Raw genomic sequence first — 19,314 nt, forward strand, 5'->3', positions numbered from 1 at the left:
GGAGAAGCTCAGCCTGCGGTGAATACAAAGGCTCTGTCCAGGAGGGGGAGGGATAATGTTGTACACAATCCAGTCATTACTACACCGCTGTTGTGGCTTGCCTTCATTAAACTGAGGAGGGGTGGCTTTTTCAAGGTTGGAAAACTTCTGGCGAGACAAAGGCACCTCCATCTGCCAGAGTCTTTAGATAAAAATGGGAAGTGCGAGTGTATGTGTAGGTTCTGTGTGCATGTGTGTCAAAGAGCCAAGCTAAATTACAATCTCAGATTTCTTTCATCGGATTCGTGTTCATTGAAAAAGGCGACTCATTTAGCGTGTCTGCGCTCTTGAAGACATTTCAGATAAAGCTTGTCTTCTGATGAATAAATCTGTGTAATACGAGCACCAGATTTCCTCTGTGTAACTCGCAAAATGCATCATTCACCAGCTGAGGGGGATAAAAGCGGACACTGGGAGACGTGATCCGTCAGTGAGACTGAACACTGGAACAGTCCGAGGCACTGGATGCAACTCCAATTCCAGAAATGAGAAACACAGATGTATTTATTCAGCGAGCCAGAGCTGGAGATTATACTTAGTGCTGCATGAGAAAAGAGTTACTGTACTGTAGAAATACTGACACACAGTTTGTTATACTTGTGACAAAAATATCTGCTGACATACTGTATGTTGAAAGAAAATGTTTTTTTTACAAACAAAATCTTATTTTTGTAGCTTTGGCTGTCACTCTGCAGGTATGAGAAGCACCCTTAGATCTGAGGGCACTGTGATTTCACAACAGACCATAAAGAACATTCTGACAGGCCTCAGTTTTACGCTGCTTATCTGGAAAATAAACTCAATCATTCAAAATGTCAGACAGGGCATCTGACACTTACAGGTTCATATACTGTATTGCAGTTGTTGTACATGCACACAATTATTTTGCCATGCTTGCATCGTGGCTCTTTGAATGGTAATGTCAGCTGGTCAGGCCATTAGCATTCATGGTGCCCAGAGGATGAATCCCATACAGAGTTTGATGATTCTCAAGATTTTCTATACAGCTAAAATTTTAGTTTTTTATTGAGTTATCTCAACAGCTATCAAATTGATTTCCAGGAAATTCGGTTCAGAAAATTCATGTTTTCCTATTATTTTTGTCGAAATACTGAAAAATCAAATTCTGAAAAATCCTGCAAAGTTAACAACATTCCCATCAGCCTCAGCAATACTGCAAAGATTTGCATGCTGACGCAGCAATGTGTCTCTCCTCTCACTAGAACAGCTGCTTTTTCAATCATTTGAATGTGACCATTCAGAACAACAAAAGACTTCTTTGATAGTATTAATTGGCCCTCATTTTATTTTATACAATGACGCATCATGACCAACTATTAGGGTGCACTCGTTTAGTTTTACTTCTGGTTTAGACAAATAATCTAAACAAATCATCTGACTGTCTGACCACTGTTGTAGAGATGTTACCATGTTCTCAGATCTTGGCTATTACATTGGTGAATACATTATTATTATATTATCATAGACAGTAGAGAGAAAGGGCAAAACTACTAAGATGAAACCCAGTTTGTCGACATTTTCCTTCCAGGCATTTGCTGTGTGTTGAAACAAAAGTCAGAATGTAGTAGAATTTTAATGTGCCTCAACAGACAAGGTTTTGTTGCATTTACCACTTCATCATTTAAGTTTAAAAGTCGGCCTGAAACTTTCATCAACACACAGTATTTCCACTTATCGCAGGCACTGGACTGGTCTGTGCACAAAAAAGCTAAAGCCCCCAGGCTTGGATCTGAAAGTTCTTGTTTTTTTAACAAACACTTCAGCTTGAAAAGTTAAAATCTTCAGGTCGGAGTTGCTCTACTGTTGGGATCGTGGGATTACTCTCATCTTTTGATTCATGAAGTTCCTTGGACAATAAGGTCTTTAGAGTTGTATTAGTAGTTATTCAGTCTGTTTATATCTCTATGAAGGTTATAGGTGGGTGTTTAATTGAGCTTCATCTAAATGCATAGGCCTTGTGAGGCTGCAAAGACAGAAAAAATCCAGACAATATAATTGACAGTAATAAGTGGAGTGGGCCCTCGGAATGTGGATAGGGGAAATTATGCAAACATGGTGTGTAAGTCTGTGTTTAAGATGAGCCTGTGTACTCAAGACAAAAAGCTGGAGTGGCATCATGCTGGGAGGAAATCTGTACTACTTATCCCCGTTAGCTGGGAGACATTTGTGTCTTTGTTCTCCCCAGTGGGGCCTCTAGGCTCTCCTTCAGTACTGAGGCTAACATCAGATAGAGCAGCTCCATTATCTGTTTCAAAGCCTCCAGGACGGGCATTTGACAGCTGTGTGAGGATGCCTGGTTCCAGGGAACATCTGGGTGTCACATCAGCTGTGCGGTTGGGAGGGGGATCAGAAAAGCTGCCAGGCTTGGCTAGAGCACAAATCCCCCACTTCCTTCCACACAGGGAGCATTACACCACAGAAATAGCCTCAAACGGCTAATTTTAATTCTCCAGTAAAAAGCCCTTTGGGCACAAGTGAAAACACCTATGTAGCTAAAGGGAAAATCTGCGGTAATAAGTGACTTGTGTTTTACAATCACACAAAGAGGTGTACTGAGGTGAACTGAACAGCCTCGCTCAGTGGGGGGTGGGTGGGTGTTACACCACGCCAACACGCACCAGTGCACTTTCAAGGCATTTGACCACCGGTCTTAGCTGACACGCTGACCCTGAGTTTGACCTTGTTGCCCCGAGACGTTCCCAGTTATTACAGCTCCAGATGCTTTTCCCTGCGGGGGAGCTGCCGACAACTCTCACCAAAGGCATTGTCGTGCACACAATGCAGAGGATGAATGAGATGAGGGAGGAAGAGAGAGCGCGTGTAGAAGCCTGAGGGCTGCTTCATACTCCAAAAAAAAGGGAAAGAATGAATGTCTACAACTTTAGTGTTGGCAGCCTCTTTTGTTGTTTTCATGTGGTACAACACACATTCTTTTTCTTTAATTTTTTCATTGTACTCCATCTCTTCAGTGGAGACAACACCCATTGTTTCTGACGACTGTTCACACACCTACCATTCACAACTACTTAAGGACTTAATTTTCAATCCATCCGTAAAGTTTTTTCCAGCCTCAGGAACAAAGTATGAATGTCAAATTCACACGGTTTCAAAAAGTCACAAATTCACTCCATAAAAGAGAAAAGAAAAACCCAGAGAGTCAGTTTTCCCCATACAACGATGACATCATATGGAAACTCACCTCACGTTCCTCCTCTCAGATTCACCCTGGAGCACATCACTTGTAACCATGTTTTTTTTCAGTTAGAATCTAATTGACCCATTTAATAAGGGTGGGTGGGTGGTTTTTAAGCGAACCTGCACTGAAAAAGGAAGTTGTAGCCCTTCTGATTTAACCGAGGTACTGTAACACAACACCAGGCTTATAAGCTTTGTCTGTGCTGGCTGCCATGAATCTACGTTGGCCTCCCTCCAAGCTTTTTGATAAAGGGAGCGAAGACAAAGAGAGAGAAAGTGAGGCGACTCGCTTTTTTTTTTGTCTGCAGTCCAGCAGCTCTGCAGGGGCTTTGGCATCTGAGGACCTTCAAAAGGATACACCGAGGCTAATGGACTGGAGACGCTGCTGCTCCATTTGGAATTATGCTCTCTGCTAACAATTCAGAGATAATTAGGATTGGATGGGTGTGCGAGGGCCAAGTTAAAACTGTTTCCACAGAGGAAGAGCGTGTTAAAATCTGGAACGATCACCACCACAGTGAAAAAAACAAAACTCGAGTTCCACATGACTGAGACAATGCAAGAGCAAATTGGTTTGAGTTTGCACTCTGATTTCTGTGCGCAGGGTCTGACTGTGTGGGAGAGTAAAGCAGAGCGCCTGCCTCGGGGCTTAAATCACGCTGAAGCCTTTATGAGGTTGTAAATTTGAGACCGATGTCTCGGCAGTCAGAGGAACTTTAGGAGTTGAAATGCATGTGGGACAGCGAGGAGACTAAATAAATCAACCCCTGAACCAACAAACACCGATTAATCGCTGTGTCCATCATGCACAGCTGATCACGTCTGTCTCACTGGTGGCAGGGAGTGACAAGATACAGGGATTGCATCCGGGGGGGGTATAGATTACGTCTCATTTTACCGCCCCTCTCACAGATACGAATCACTTAGACGAATATGACAAATACTGCACAGGGGAGTATGTCACACTGAAGGAAACAATGGCTACACAATCTGTCATCACACCTGTCAGATGACACAAAAGAGCTGCCACAACAAACCGCATGTATGATAGGCGAAGATAGTCCGAGTAAACCTGTCGTTCCAAACATCAGAGAACGGCCCTGGTTCTCTTGTTTTTTATATTATCAACTTACCAATTCCACAAATGACTGTCTGTCAGTGGAACGCATATTACGTGAACCATTCTTATCAACTTCATTGGCACTTGTACTCTTAATGGCCCGAGGAAGGAAAGTGTTGAATTTGGTGAGATTTGAACATGTGATACTTTCAGTATTAATACGATTTGAACAAACAGCTCTGTAGCAGCAGTGGGGGTGGGGCAACGTGCCTTCAGTCTGCCGATACATTTGAACTTTTCTTCTGTGAACTCAGATAATCTACAGAAGCGGTCGGCAACTTGGTCAAATCACCGCCAGATAATTTTAATGATTTCATAATTTTTATTTGTCTATATGGGACTGACAGACATTCACAGGAGTTGATGGTGCTGATCTCCATTATGGCGACAACATTCATAGAATCACTTCCTCTTTAGCAAATTGTCTTCTAAGTAAAAGCATAACATTATTTTTTTTGCTGCAACACTTTATATATTGAGCTGAATTAAGAAGAGCTTTTATTTTAAAAGTTGTGAACGTGGGTCTGAAGATTGTTTCCATTGCTTAACAGACCTTTGTAATTGCCAATATGCAATGTATGCAAAAATTTGTTCCGTTCAGTAAATCATTCAAACTTATATATAAACCACACATGAACAGAAATAAAGCAAATTCAGTTTCATTTTATAAAAAACATTGACTATAAGATCTTCATTGCAGAAAAACCAGGTAGGATGAAAGTTTGACTGAAACTTCAGTCTGCACCAAAGCAGACAAACTACAAAAACGTGACAGTATATTGTAGAAGTGTAAGAGGAGGACTCACTAATGACAAGGAATTATTCTGAAGTAGCTCCAGAGCATCAACACAGGATGAGAGATCAGTCAATTCCAAACAGGCAGGTTTACAATGGCCACTGCTATAACAAACATGGGAACATACTTTCACAAACCACAACTGGAGACTGTGTGGAATGTCTATGGAACCAGAACACTCATACAAGAGAAATCAATACAAGCTTTGGTGGCTCTCTCGAGTTGTGGGAGGTGATAGAAGTGGTTTTACTGATCTCAATTCCCCAAACGACAGTTAACATGAGGGCCTACAAAGAAACGTTACTTCGCTTTCATTATTGAAAGGAAGAAACAACACATGAAAGATGGAAATGTAACAATTCAATCACAGGTCAGCGCTACCAGAGCGCGGACTAATCCATTTAATGATCGATGCGGGGGTGTAGTAGGATGTCAGCACATTAGGTCAAGCTGACATTTAGTTCCAATGCACTGCAATGGAAAAGAGAAGAGACGCAGGGAGGACAGGCAGTGCTCCAATGCCCTTCAGCTCGGAAGAGACTGATTGAGAATTTCAGTGAGCGAGTGAGCCTCAGCAGCTCTGTGTAGCTACGGAGGAAGACTAAGGGTGTGTCTTCTCCATGGTCCCTGTCCTAAAGAGAAAAGAGATCACACGACCCTAAACTGAGCTGCTGATTTCTCCCACACATTATGACCACTGGCATCCATAGTTTCTATCCATCCATCCATTAAGAGCAGAATTCTAGACTTCTGCTGGAAGAATGTAGAAATGAGAATTTGAGGAGAGAGAGAGAGAGAGAGAGAGAGAGAGAGAAAAACGGTACTAACTCCCAGTGGACCTTTTATCGTGTCTGCATCTGGGCGCCGGGCCTACAACATCAGGCACACATTTTTCAACTGGGCTTTTTCCAGACGAGCACACCACTTGGCTGAACCCTTGCCAAGAGTAAAACAGAGCTCATTACTGAGTAATGCGCTCGAAGGCTCAGATTTGAAATGTGTAAGTAATTGTAAAATATGTGCAGGGAGGAGGAGAGAGCCATCAAACCTATATCATCGGAAGAAAAAGTGCAGATTTTGCAAGATTGGCTTGAAATGCAAGTGGAGGATTACAAGAAGGGAGAATTTGAGAGGCCCCAGTACACACAGACACACAGATACACACTCTCTTTAAAAGTTCCGCACAAAGAGAATCTGCAGAGTGCAGCTGGCTCTTTGAGATTCACTGATAGTACTTTTGACACAAGATAATGGAGACGATGGCGATTGCATCTATCCCTGGCTTGGTCGCTCAATTGTCCCTGCTATGACGAATGACTTGTCTAATCCTCTCCTCTAAGGCACTGATGCATCATGGGGGCTGAGTGGCACTTCCCTTGACTCTGACTCTGCAGTTATTTTCTAGGTGAAGGTCTCTGAGGTGTGTGTGTGTGTGCGCATTGATTCAAGTGTGCGCTGGTGAACTTACTTGACCCTCTGGATCCAGATGCAGTAGTCTGTGATGTACAGATCGTTCAGTATGTAGGCCGGCTCGTTCTCTCTGAAGACTTTGTGAATATCCAGCAGGCATTTGAGGACACAAGCTCTCCCTGGGCACAGGAACACACCGTGGCAGGCAAATGGAAAAACAGTGTAACAGTGTTATTCCCGCTCAGTATTAAGGATGACAATGTACTCCAGCTGCTGGCAGACACAGCATGAATCTAAAAGCTTTCAGTCATTGTTCCATACATAAAAAGATACAGGATCAGAGGAAAACCCCAGTGCGCTGCACAGTAATTTGATCCATACGCTTTAAGACGAGTTCCTGGTTAAGAAATGGTTCATCTGAGACAAAGGAGCTGAAGAAGAGACAACTATATTTTTGGCATCCGTTCTGTCAATTTAATGATGGTTCTGTTCAGACTTTCTTTCAAACGCACGTTTGCTTTCATCTGTCAAAAATAGCACTGAATGTTTTTGATGATTTTCCACTTGACATCTATTCTCGTCCATCAATTCAGCCATTGTGCAGCATCATAATCGTCCTAATCCGAATCCACTTTTCCTGTGATCTGACAATCACGAGAGCCCGATTCACACATTTCAAAGACGTCAATAATTCAATCCAGCAGGGTGATGAAGGATATTTCAACTGTGAATGGCACCAGGTCACTTATCCACACAGTTTTCATCTTTAAAAATCATCTGGATTTTTGTCTGGCACTCAAGAAAATCAAATCAAAACTACTGTGTGGCCTTAAATGAGTATTGTTTTAATATTCATGAGCAGTTTGTGAATCTTATGTGTTTCTCTCTGTCACAAGCGCTCCAGCTTGAACGTTTATTGTGGATTTGCCACATCTGTTTTACAGCTTAAGCCTTTTAATTACTTGAGTGTTTTGCCACTTTCCTAGTGTGAAGACATTACAGCTGCACAGCATTAGTATGTAGTGTGAAATATGGACACAGCCACTGCCTAAAAGTCTGCTCTCTGAGTCAGCTTTTGAAATATTTTGGAAATGTGATATTCAGCTTATGCTTTATTTTGATTTCTAAAATTTAGGAGACAAAATAAGGCTATGGCTGCACCAATGACCCAAGATGCCATGACGCCAAGAAACATTGTCCAGAAAACAAACAGATTAAACGGATTACTTTGTTGCCACACCCTCTGGTTGAATGCAAATGTCTTATGCCAAAGAGCATGTGTTTGTGTGTTTCACGATGCTTGAGCACCATAAACAAAATTCCATTCACCTCCGTGAAATTTTGGGTGGAGGCAACGGAAATTGTGATGAATATCTCAAAAACCTCTGCACATAAACCGCGACTATGTAGAGTTAGATGAGAAAGGAAATACAACTTTGTGGTTGGTTTGCAGCTAACAAAAATAGGGAAATCATATCATCAAATCATATGTTAATAAATATATACCTTACATTAAAGCTGCTGTCAGACCCTCTGGTGATACGGGCCGACACCTGTGTCAACGTGCTGTAAATAAAAACGTGAACCCTCACATGAACACCCCTGAGATTTCTGTGTTGTTGGGAATACGTCTGAGCCGAGAATCTCCCGCTCCATTATTCATACATGAAAGACAAACTCCAGAGAAAGACTCTTTGTGCAGACATTCTCCGGAGTTCATGTTTGATTGCGGCTTAAGATTTGCACAAAAGCTGTTGGGAACATTGGGAACATGTGTTAAACAAACTTAACACATTAATCCTGCTTTCTTCTGGATATACATGCACTTTTGGGGATTTAACAGTGAGTATGGACACTGGAAAGAAGAGCTAATTTACAATAATAAACACATATATACATGTAATAAACTATTTAGTTGTTTGTTAAAATCTTGTTAAAAGCTGTGTCTTTCGTTAATGGATATTCCATGTGATACCATATTCCATGGGATTTACTATGCAATTAATTAAATTAAATTATTACATAAAGGCTTGATTGAAATAAATCATCTGCCAGCCAATGTAACTATCAAATATGTTTATGTCTTCAATGGGCTTTTAGCTACGATTCACATGACAGGATTTATTGCTGTCACCTGCACTTCGGCAATGTGTTTAGAAATTGTTTTAGCAAGCATTCAACACCACAAATGCATCACACATGCAGAACTGCACAAAAATCTCCATTTGTAACTCTGACTGACAAATGACTTTTTTCCTAAAGTATACAACAAAACAAACTCCCAGAGTACTTCTCCCTCCAATCAGGCATATAAATAGTATTATGATGTGGCCAACAATCTACTGAGGGCAAGAGAAAATGCCCCTCTCCACCTCCGCAGAGCTGGTTGGCATTGTCCAGAGACATTCCAGTCCAATCAAAATAAACAGCACACTTGCAGCGAGGACAACCTTAAGCAAACATTTGGTTCTCATTTAAGTGTGGGATCATATGCAGGGAGATCTGCTCTCAACTTCAGGACTTGGATCATGTGGGAAAAAAAACACACTCGCTTCCAAGATATGACTTATTTTTAACACTGAAGTTGTTGGTAGAAAATTAGAGGAAAGGTTGCTCTCTGCACCAGTTCACCATTGTGGTTCTTGGTGAAATGCCCATGACAAGTGGGAAAGGTGTGTTAATTAGGCAAAAGCAGATTATCCAATGAGCGGGGGGGGGGGGGGGAGGAGCACGTGCAGTCCACAAGTGCTGAAAGAGCAGGCTGGAACAGACACAGTGTGGGGTGGACCGAAAACAAAGGTTGCTGTGTCTTCTGGACAAAAATGTAGCGATTCCAAAAACTACAGACGCAGCAAAGTGAAAATTGCTTTTACTGAAATTTTTCATTTTTTCTTATTCCGAGCTTTATTTCCAAAACATCTGTAAAGGATTATGTGGTTTAAGATTATATGTTTAATATATTGATATATTCTATTTATATTAATATATGGAACGCATAGTGAGCGGGACCAACACATAAAATATGAGTAGAGGCTATTAATGTTAAAGTGTAACCAGCTTGGCATCTGTATCATAGCCTGTAAACAAAAATAAATAAATGTCTCATCTGCCACTTGGATACCAAATGACATATTTTTTCAATCTTACGTAAAATATCCATAGTGTAATTGGACCACACTTGAGTTTTTATTAATTAACAAATACTTTGAATAATGTGAATAGGTTTGTTTCTCTTAGTCCACTCGGAAATGTGAACTGAAAGATTGTATTAGTTGAAGCACTTCGGTGGAGGGGACAAAAATAACATGGAAATTTGAATTTTCTTCTGGGTAGACCATTCATTTTAATTTCTGAAATCCTGGCTAACTGGATGTATCATACCTTCTAGTGCTTAATATTTTAATCTAATGATTTCTAATAGTCACCACATCACTTTGTGATTTAAACAGGAGCTAAACCTTTTGAAATTATGAGAATACCAGGGGGGGGGGGGGGGCTGCAGCAATTTGTACATGAATAAAAGCACATAATCTGCAAAAAATATTATACGCTCATTGGTTTAATGACTGAACACAGCCCTAGTGTCTTGACTGTTGGTTCTATTGATAAAATAAATAACCTAAGGGATAAAAAATATACTTTTCTGAATTTGAAGGCGTATTCTGACTGCTCACTTTCCAGTTTCTGAGAGCGAGAGCAGAGGCGTCTTTGAGAGAACAGAAATAGCAGCAGGAGGAGTTCTGCATTCATCTGATTTTGCCACTAATGATAGTATGCTTGAAAGGTAAGAGAGAAACATCTTCATCCAGTGTCAGATCTAATGTGCCGGGGAAGTTCAGCCATTGCAGCTCTGCCAACTGACATCACTGTCTCGCTCACTGCAATTCAATTGTCTACTTCAGTACATCTAGTTCAAATAACTGTATTCAATATCAGCACTTTCTTATATATTATTCATCTCATTCTGTCATTTTTCCTCTGTCACACACACACACACACACACACACACACAATCCATGCATCTCATCCAATTAAAGATCGCCATCACTCTCCCTTGATTTTCCATATCTGGGTCACAGAGCTTATTTGACCTAAAATTTGAATTCCACTCATTTAACTGCACTAAACATTCCCTGCTCTCCCAGAAGAAATTCCATTACCGGTGCATAAATTCTCTGAATGACTGACAGATGTGGTCCTCTGTTACAGATCCATCCACCATGCATCTCTGCTGACATTTCTCATCTCGTCATGTCAGTGTGATGATGATAGCAGCATGACCCTGAGGTCCTCCCTGCCAGCCCCTCTGCACCTGCCCGCTGGTTCTTTAGTTACAGACACTTAGGAGGCAGGTGGAGGAGCTCCTGGAGAATCCTCGCCACGCAGCCAGAGGCTTGTTCAAATATTTACCCACGGAAAACATTTCCTCCGAGGTCTTAACCTTCACGCTGCCATTAATGGATTTGTTTTACTAATTCCTATGAATGTTTGCTTTCACAGCCACTTAAACGAAGTGTCTCAAAAATGGAGCGTGCATTTCCATTTGCCTTATCCTGACAAATTAATTAGTGCATGAAATAATGCTGTGAGGAAACCCCCGCCCTTGCCAGGCCGAGTCTGTTTGGTGTTTCAGTTCATTAAGGGAAAGCCTTATTACTCATACACTTGCAAGTAATAATGTTAATGAGTCTGGTATTGAAATTAAGAAAAATAATAGAGAAATAATATTCTCCCTTAATGCACTGACATATATAAACAGTCATATCTTATCAGTTGGACAATGAAGAGCCTGAGTATGATGTTGTTTGACCTGTCGGGAAACTGGAACAATCAGACAAACATGTCTCAGTGTTTCCTATGCACAAGATAGAAGGTGAGGGAGAGAGCGACTCAGACTGCTGTTTCACTGCCTCTCCTGATCAACTCATCTTCCTACTTAATCATGCGAGGAAATGCTAATCTGGAGCTTAAAAGGCCTTTAATTTGCTGTCATTTACCAGCATTAAATTCATCACAAGCTGGATAATCTCAGCCCTCACACATCCTGAGTGTGTTTACACTGCAGAGTTTCATCTGTCCGTGGGGACTCTTGATTTAAAGATTACTCTTTGGCTTCAAGATATCAAAGTCAACAGGCCGTTCTCAACTAATCCACATTTTGCTCCCTCGAGGAGGTGCGAAACAGGCCACACTCTCACTTAGATGGAGCAATATAAATTTTATGCTCATTAATTATGTTTAACTCCAAAACCGTGTGTCAGTTCAGAAGGCTGTTTTTCTACTAGGCAATGTACCACAAAAGCATGCTGACTTTCAGGCTGTCCCACAATCGACCTGCATCCCACTGCTTCCAGTCAGGCGGCAGACTCTGAGCCTTATTTACATGTATAAACACTGCTCAGAAGAAACCACAGGGTGGACAAAATCAATTCACACTAATTAGCAAAGATCATGTGTTCACAGTGGAGTGAAATTATTCCACATTAAGTGGTTTGATTTAGCTGAAGCTGATAGTTTTAGTGCAAAAACCACAAAGATCACAGATTCTACAAACTAACGGACATGTGGCAAAAGCTGCAGGGTTACAACCAGTCTGCAGAAGTCAAAGGTCACTGTGGTAATGTGTGTTGCTGGAGCAAACACTCACCTGACTGAAAAATCTTAGTTGTGTCACGCAGTGCTGCAGAGACCAATGCAAAGTGTCTGTGGAGCGGGTAGCTCAAAGCCCTCCGTCCAAACGACACCAGGACCTCTTGGAAGGAGCCGTACGTCTGTACAGGAGAAAACATGACAGTCAGACAACTATCCAGCATAAAATCACACCGTGTTTTTGTTCAAGGTGACAAAGTAATGAAGAAACAAAATGGATGAAGAAACACATGAAAACTAAACTCGAGGTTTGAGCAATTAATGGATTTGGCTGATTAATCGGTATTAGAGGAAGGCTGTGCTGCTTCCATAGTCATGCTTTGATGTACATCATTGATTAGCTCCACTCACTCAGCGAGCTGCCATAAATCAGTAATACAATATAAATTGCGTTTTTATATGTAGACTACTTTAGAGATAGTATCTGCTGAAAGCAAATATCCACTCCATGAAAAAGCCTTCAACATGTGATTTTGGCATTTAGGTTAGAAAATGTGCAATAAACCTCTGCAGGCTCAGGGTGCACATTGGAACAGCTGATTTTATAGAAAGACTGACCAGTGGTGATCATGTCATAACCCACCTGTTCTCAGTTTTCACGTTGACATGCTTTTATTTCTACCATCAGTTCTTTGATCGTGATACAATACAGGCAGACTAGGAAGAAAAATTGCAGATAATTCGACCACTTAACTTTGCATTAATTAAATAATTAATTGTCCTCACACTGGGAATATACACAAAGATGAATGGTTAAAACCTCACAAAACCATCAGACACACCAGTATCAACACAGGAACATTAAACCCACTGACGAGGCACGATGAATTAACAAACACGAAATAAAGTTTTATCAATATGGACATGCACTACCGATTTTCAATGGGTGAAGGTAGGTTAAACGCCCATGACAGACATTTTCAACTAAACCAAACATAATTCAAACACAACGCAACTAAATCAGAGAAACAGTGCAGGATATCAATCATTCAATCCTTTTCCAGCAGATTCAAAGTCATTCCTGCGTATTTTAATGGATACTTAAAGTTGCAGTGTGTAGAATTTAGTGACATAGAGTGGTGAAGTTGCATGTGGCAGCTGAATACCCCTCACCTCATCTTAATAAGAATACAAAATATAAAAATAAGAAAAACTGTAGTTATTACATCAGATATTGAAAATCCACCATCTGTTGACCTCTGGAAAAAACTGGCAGTCATGGTTTAGTTCGATCATATTTCACAGCCCAGGAGTTTACCCTCCTCTTTTACTGAGTTTAAAGTCTGGCTCCCATTGGAGTGCATTACAGTGGTTGGTGCTCTAATTACTCCTAACAACTCCTCAATTATAGAGCTGGCAAAACAGGGGCTCACAACTCTTAAACACCTCTGCAGCCCTGGCCAATTAATTGCTGCTTCTCTTTAATCACTGCCTTCACTCTCAGATTTTCTCTGCACTAATGGACACACAGCCTGCAGACAGAAACAGAGATTTTTCATCCCTTGTTTCTTCTTTTCTTTGTGGCTTGTTAGGGATGTGCTGGGAGATAGTGAGTGTGTGTGTGTGTGTGTGTGTGTGTGTGTCATTGGGGATCACGCTCTCCCTTGGGCTTGTTTAGTATGAGTGTAAATAAGGTCTGCTGCTTCTGGGTGGGGGTGGGGGGAGGGGGGATCGCAGTCACACCAGTGCAGTCAACTGAGGACAAGTAAACATACAGCAGATGGAAAAGAGAGGGGGGTGGTAGGTGGTGGGGGGAGGGAGAATGTTGGGCATAAGCGATGCAAGAGAGACAGACAGTGGGAGAGTAAGGAAGAGATAGCACAGAGGGAGAATGGAGAGAGGAAGCAGAGCTGATATCGGCGGTGACACACAGACAGACAGGCAGTCAAAGACAGAGAGGAAGCCATTGTAGAGCAGAAAGTAAAGGATAAGAGAGGAGGAGGAGGAGGAGTAGGGGGAGGCGGGGAGCAGAGGATTGAGCGAGGTGGTGTGTCAATAGGAGCTGACAGCACTGCTGACTGAGTGACGAGCAGTAAAAGGCTGCCAGGCAGGTGGAGACTATTCTTTACTCTGCTGTCACCACAGCAAGACAACGACTAGCTCTCAAATTGGGGTCAAGGTCTCGGAGAACAAACTCATAGAAATGATGAAGCAGACTCTTCACTGCTTCACTGGCTTGGTTGTAATTAGCAACAAAATGTGTCGTAGATGATTTGACTTCAGGTGACGATCTTGTGTGCACGCCCAGCACATAACGAGGACGCTCTGGGACACAATCAGTCAGAAAATATTTAGAGGTGCCCTGTTGTTGCCTAAAGCATTAAACAACTGGCAACAGCAACCAAATAATATAATTAATTATGATGGAGGTCAGTCTGATGACCTGTCAAGGATGTACATCAATACTCGCCCAATGTCAGCTGGGATTGGCTCTAGGCCCCCGAGACCATTATAGAATAAGCGTTATAGAGAATGAATGAATGAGTGGATGGATGGATGGATGGATGGGTGGATGGATGGATGGATGGATGGATGTAATGAACACCATGCATGGTCAATTGAACAAGATGTGGTGTAGCCTCTATTAACTGTTCCAAGTGTCAGTTGAGATTTCACCATTATTTATGGTTGTACATAAGGGCTTATGTGTTAGTGATGTGATTATACACACACCATACTTTGGACAGACCTTGGCTATAGAGAAAAAGTGGAAGGAACCATTTTGGGTCCTTTTTTCCCCAGAGATACAAGCTTGTGTGCATTTTGAGGTAAATGATAACTATGACTCCAAAGGTGCAGTTCAACAGGGAACCAATCATCAAGCTTAAAGGTCTATTGCATGTGCCGCTACTTAGATGGAGTTGGTGGAAGCCAAAGAATATTGTGCTGAGGAAACTGAAAACACAATCTGCAGCGTGCATCGACTCGCTTTTAATTAATGGGTCAATTGTAGATGAATTCAGCAACTTTGGTACCGTGTTTTGTTACGCTGCAACAACAAAACATTGTTTCTCAATGCTTCTGGTCTCGCTTTTCCCTGGTAGGGGTAGTTAATGTATTTGGATGCATCCACCATGTCTAAATGACGAACAAAAGATTATTTCTCAGAAAGTTGACAGAGGATTGTTAAATTATTCAGGAGAATCTTGGGTTTTAATGTTAAGTAACATCACATACTGAAAATGGAAATAAAGAATGGGGAAAACCAACATTCAACCAACAACCTCTCCCACTTACTCCAACTCTCCACCTAGTACTGTGGTTGTGTTATCCACCTTGAAATCATCACGTTGAACAATAAATCAAAACCTAAAGGGGAGGTGGGTCCCCATTTAACTTGTTGCATTAGGATTAGGATTAAAATATATCCGACTTTACAACATTCATTCAGATGCCAGGCGTAAAATGCAATTTGTAGCAACAAGATCTACAAGTGAGACATAAAACCTACACTGATTTTACAAAACTAAAACTGCAAAAAGTACGATATCATTGAAATGTTAAGAAGCCAAATTCCATATTGTTCTAAAAGGTATTTCAAGAACCAATTTTAAAGAGCAATCTGGATAAGTTTACCCAGTAAACCACAAAACCTCCTCAGGTCCGATGTAAAAAGACCTCATCAAAGTGAGGTTTTACTCAGTGACATTATCCAAAGTACTCAGTAAACTGTCTTCTGTGAATAGACACCAAGAGTCATAGTTGATCTGTACTCATGTTCATGATATTAGACTGGAAATGGTTATCAATTGAACCATTGTTTGATATTTGGTCAGTCAAAATCAAATAGTGAAACACTGCGGAGTCCGGAAGTCTGTTTGATTTTACAGAAAAACTAAAAGAGGGGATCATAGAGAGCAGGAAGCAGCAGGACAAAGATGTAATGAGCCGAGAGCAAAGAGAGTAACTGTCATGGTGACTGAACTACTTCCTGCTGTTTTGGCTCGTCAGTGTGAGAGAGAGAAAATTATCCATTACTTCCCACATTTATTTAATTTCCACCTCATGTTGGATGGGGGGTAAGATGTAGGAATATTTCTAGTACCATCACACATTAGTCAGTTTTGAAGATATTACAGAGACTTGCATTAATTTAGTGGAGACTTAAGCCCCTTTTCCACTAACACCTGTTAACATCTGGCTTTTATCTGCAATGGGAATGAATCACTCCCAGGTCAAATGACACAGGTTTTTAGCGGCTCTGCCTCTGACCAGCAGTGATGGAAACATGACACCTGGGTGAACATGCTCATTTCTTCTTCTTCTTTATTAAGCAATCTAGATGCTGAGGCTGCAGTTTTTCTGCACAACAATATGAGGTTCCAGGCATTGGCGTGTAAAAACAGAAAGGCAAACTACTGGCACAGGGAAAAGAGTCAATTGTGTTTTTTAGCATTTAAAAAAAAGGCATATACCGGCTCATTTTGATGTAAAAAAGAGGCATTAGCTACTCCCCCAATTATCTAATCTTAAGTGTAAAGGTTAGCGTGTGGCTTATCCCCACAAACACACATGTACATGCGGACACGCACAAAATCACGGGATTGTGTTATGGCAGTTTGTGAGCAGACAGGCTACACACAGCACCTCTCATTTACTCTTTGAATTGGGAACACCTGTTCGTGCTATTATACAGGTTACGTGCCAAGTCCAACAACTGACAACTCCCTGCAGGTCACATTACAGGCTCGTGTCAGCGCACAGACCTGGGCTGTTTATTTCAGAGCGGTCTCTAATGTGTCTTCAAACATTACGGCAACTGTCAACATATTTACACAGAGTTTATATGTGTGAAACTGACAGTCTCTTCAAGAGCCTCTCTAATCACCTCAGAACACATCCAAACTATAACACATCAATCACCGGAGCCAGTCAAAGCAAGTGGGTTCAGTGGCGGCTGCTCATTCACAAGTCATATACTTACAAGAGGATAATAAAAGAGGAGCTGAGCTACTATATCTTACGAGATTCTTTGTCATGTTCACATTGCAGGCATTTTAAAAGGCTCACACCTCAATGCACTCTGATTTATTACTAAGTTTGTCAACATGAAACCTGTAGTTCTAGTTAAAGAACAAAAGCTATAGTTACATTATTCAATATCAATTTTTTCTCAAGCGTTTCTTTGCCAACACAAACCTTAGTCGAAGAACAAAAAGACTCAGTGACAATGTCAAGGTGTCAAGAGGAAAGTCTTCAGAGTTAAAGCTCCAGCAAGACTTTTAGTATAAACTATACTGGAAGACGACATTGAACATCTTATAGCTGCTACTACAAAAGGGCATATTGGAGATAACACACAAGATACTGTAATCCTAGTGTATTTCTAATGAACTGTCTCTATGACATCGTCCTGAGGGATCCGATCACAAGTGGTCAGCACCACGTTCTGGTCTGAACACACTCAAATGCATCCTGAGAGCTGATCACTCAAACCACATTTGGAGGTGGTCTGTAACGCCACATTCTTTTTGCTTTGAATCCAATTGTGTCCTGGGCCACATACAGTATGAAGGACCACCTACTCAGCTGACGTCTTCTGACCCTTCTACAGTTTAAACATATTTTTACACTTCAGTGTCCATCGTCGTTGATTTGTCTGTTGCCACCACTACAATATAAACTGACCACCACATAATGATTGACGATTGCGGTTAAATATGTACTCAGGAATAACAGAGCATCAAACGTTTCTCAGCGGGGTGGTGTGAAGACCTGCGCCTTTTCTAAATTCTGTAACTTGATGGAAACCAGTCCCATCCGGTAATGAGCGGCTGTCCTGAAAAGCAGGAGTACTGAAGTCTGCTATTCACTTGCATTACAAAACCAGAAGGAGGCATGAATGAATGTTAAGAACTGAGGCAAAGAGAAGCAGATTAACACCAGGGGGGATTTTTACTGAAGATATTGTTCAGGTACTTAATGGTAAAACTGAGTTTGTCATTATTTTTACTGCACCAAGGTTTGGACTCTAAAACTGGAACAAAACCAGCACTGGTGAAACTACAGTTTGGTCTGATGCAATATGTATTTTAAAGGCATTCCAAAATATGGGTGGAGGAAATGGAAATTTAATACGCACACCCTGAGCACCTGATTTATCGCTACTACTGACTACTGACTACTGCTGATATTCCAACAAAACTTTTCCATCTGTGTAAAGGAGGTTTAAAATCTGCAGCAGTGGGAGTATCACCAGGAGAGACAGTGAGAGAGGACACAAATCAAAAGATGCATTGTGAAATAACTTTATCGGAACAAAAAGCAGCAAAGAACATACTTGTTTTTCACCATATAAGCCTTAGTGCATTCATATGATGAGCATCAAAATAATCAAAATATAATCATCACTATTGATTGGGGGGAACAGACTGACTAAGTTTATGTTTATGTTATTTTTAAAAGGTCTTTTTATTGAGCTGACAACATCAGGCTAATACATATTTCCTCAGATGAAGTCTTGTTCTCATGAGATGAATTGACACATGTGGTTTCAGAAGTATCTTCTCTTGGATCAGTTCACTCTTTCTTTGACAGTCCATTACTCACCGGACAATTCTCAAAACAGCTCTGCATCAGATCAAATTTATACAGTTCAGATAAACTGCAGCCGAGTTTGTTTATATCTGCAGTTTCAATCTAAACACTCAGAGAGGACTTTCTGCTCTTGATGGTAATGTGTGAGAGGTTTTAAAAAACAATCTCACCAACCCGGAACTAAAGATGACAACAAACCTGACACGCAGAGTGAATCATTCACTGCAGCACATCTTATTTCCTCATGCAATAACTAACTCACCTCCAGCCAGCAGAGAGTTCCGCTGAGTTTTCTGATTGTCCACGGTGACTCCACCTGCAGGGAGGAGGTAACCACTCGTCTTTACAACAATAACATACAGGAAATAAGAGATGGAAAATACAGCACAATAAATTCTGCGTGAAGAGCAGCTGCTCAGATGCCTGTTCAAAAACATAAAACAGGCTGCAAGTGGAAATAAAAAGAGGGACTTGTTTTGGCCTCTGTCCAGATTATAATATCCCAAATGGAAATTTAAAAGATCACATTTGATAGATTTTGTTTTCA

General features: G+C 41.1%; 1 protein-coding gene across 1 annotated transcript in view; it reads right to left on the reverse strand.

The window, feature by feature from the left end:
* The window catches only part of shq1 (SHQ1, H/ACA ribonucleoprotein assembly factor), a 39,983-nt gene that overhangs the window by 6,474 nt on the left and 14,195 nt on the right, over positions 1-19,314 (reverse strand). The window contains exons 9-11 of the mRNA XM_034585345.1: positions 19,030-19,083; positions 12,229-12,352; positions 6,640-6,760 (exon numbers count right to left, since the gene is read on the reverse strand). Coding sequence (XP_034441236.1) covers positions 6,640-6,760; positions 12,229-12,352; positions 19,030-19,083 — 299 coding nt within the window. The remainder of the gene's footprint in view (positions 1-6,639; positions 6,761-12,228; positions 12,353-19,029; positions 19,084-19,314) is intronic.

This window comes from Hippoglossus hippoglossus, chromosome 5, assembly GCF_009819705.1.
Source record: "Hippoglossus hippoglossus isolate fHipHip1 chromosome 5, fHipHip1.pri, whole genome shotgun sequence".
In the NCBI taxonomy this organism is placed as follows: domain Eukaryota; kingdom Metazoa; phylum Chordata; class Actinopteri; order Pleuronectiformes; family Pleuronectidae; genus Hippoglossus; species Hippoglossus hippoglossus.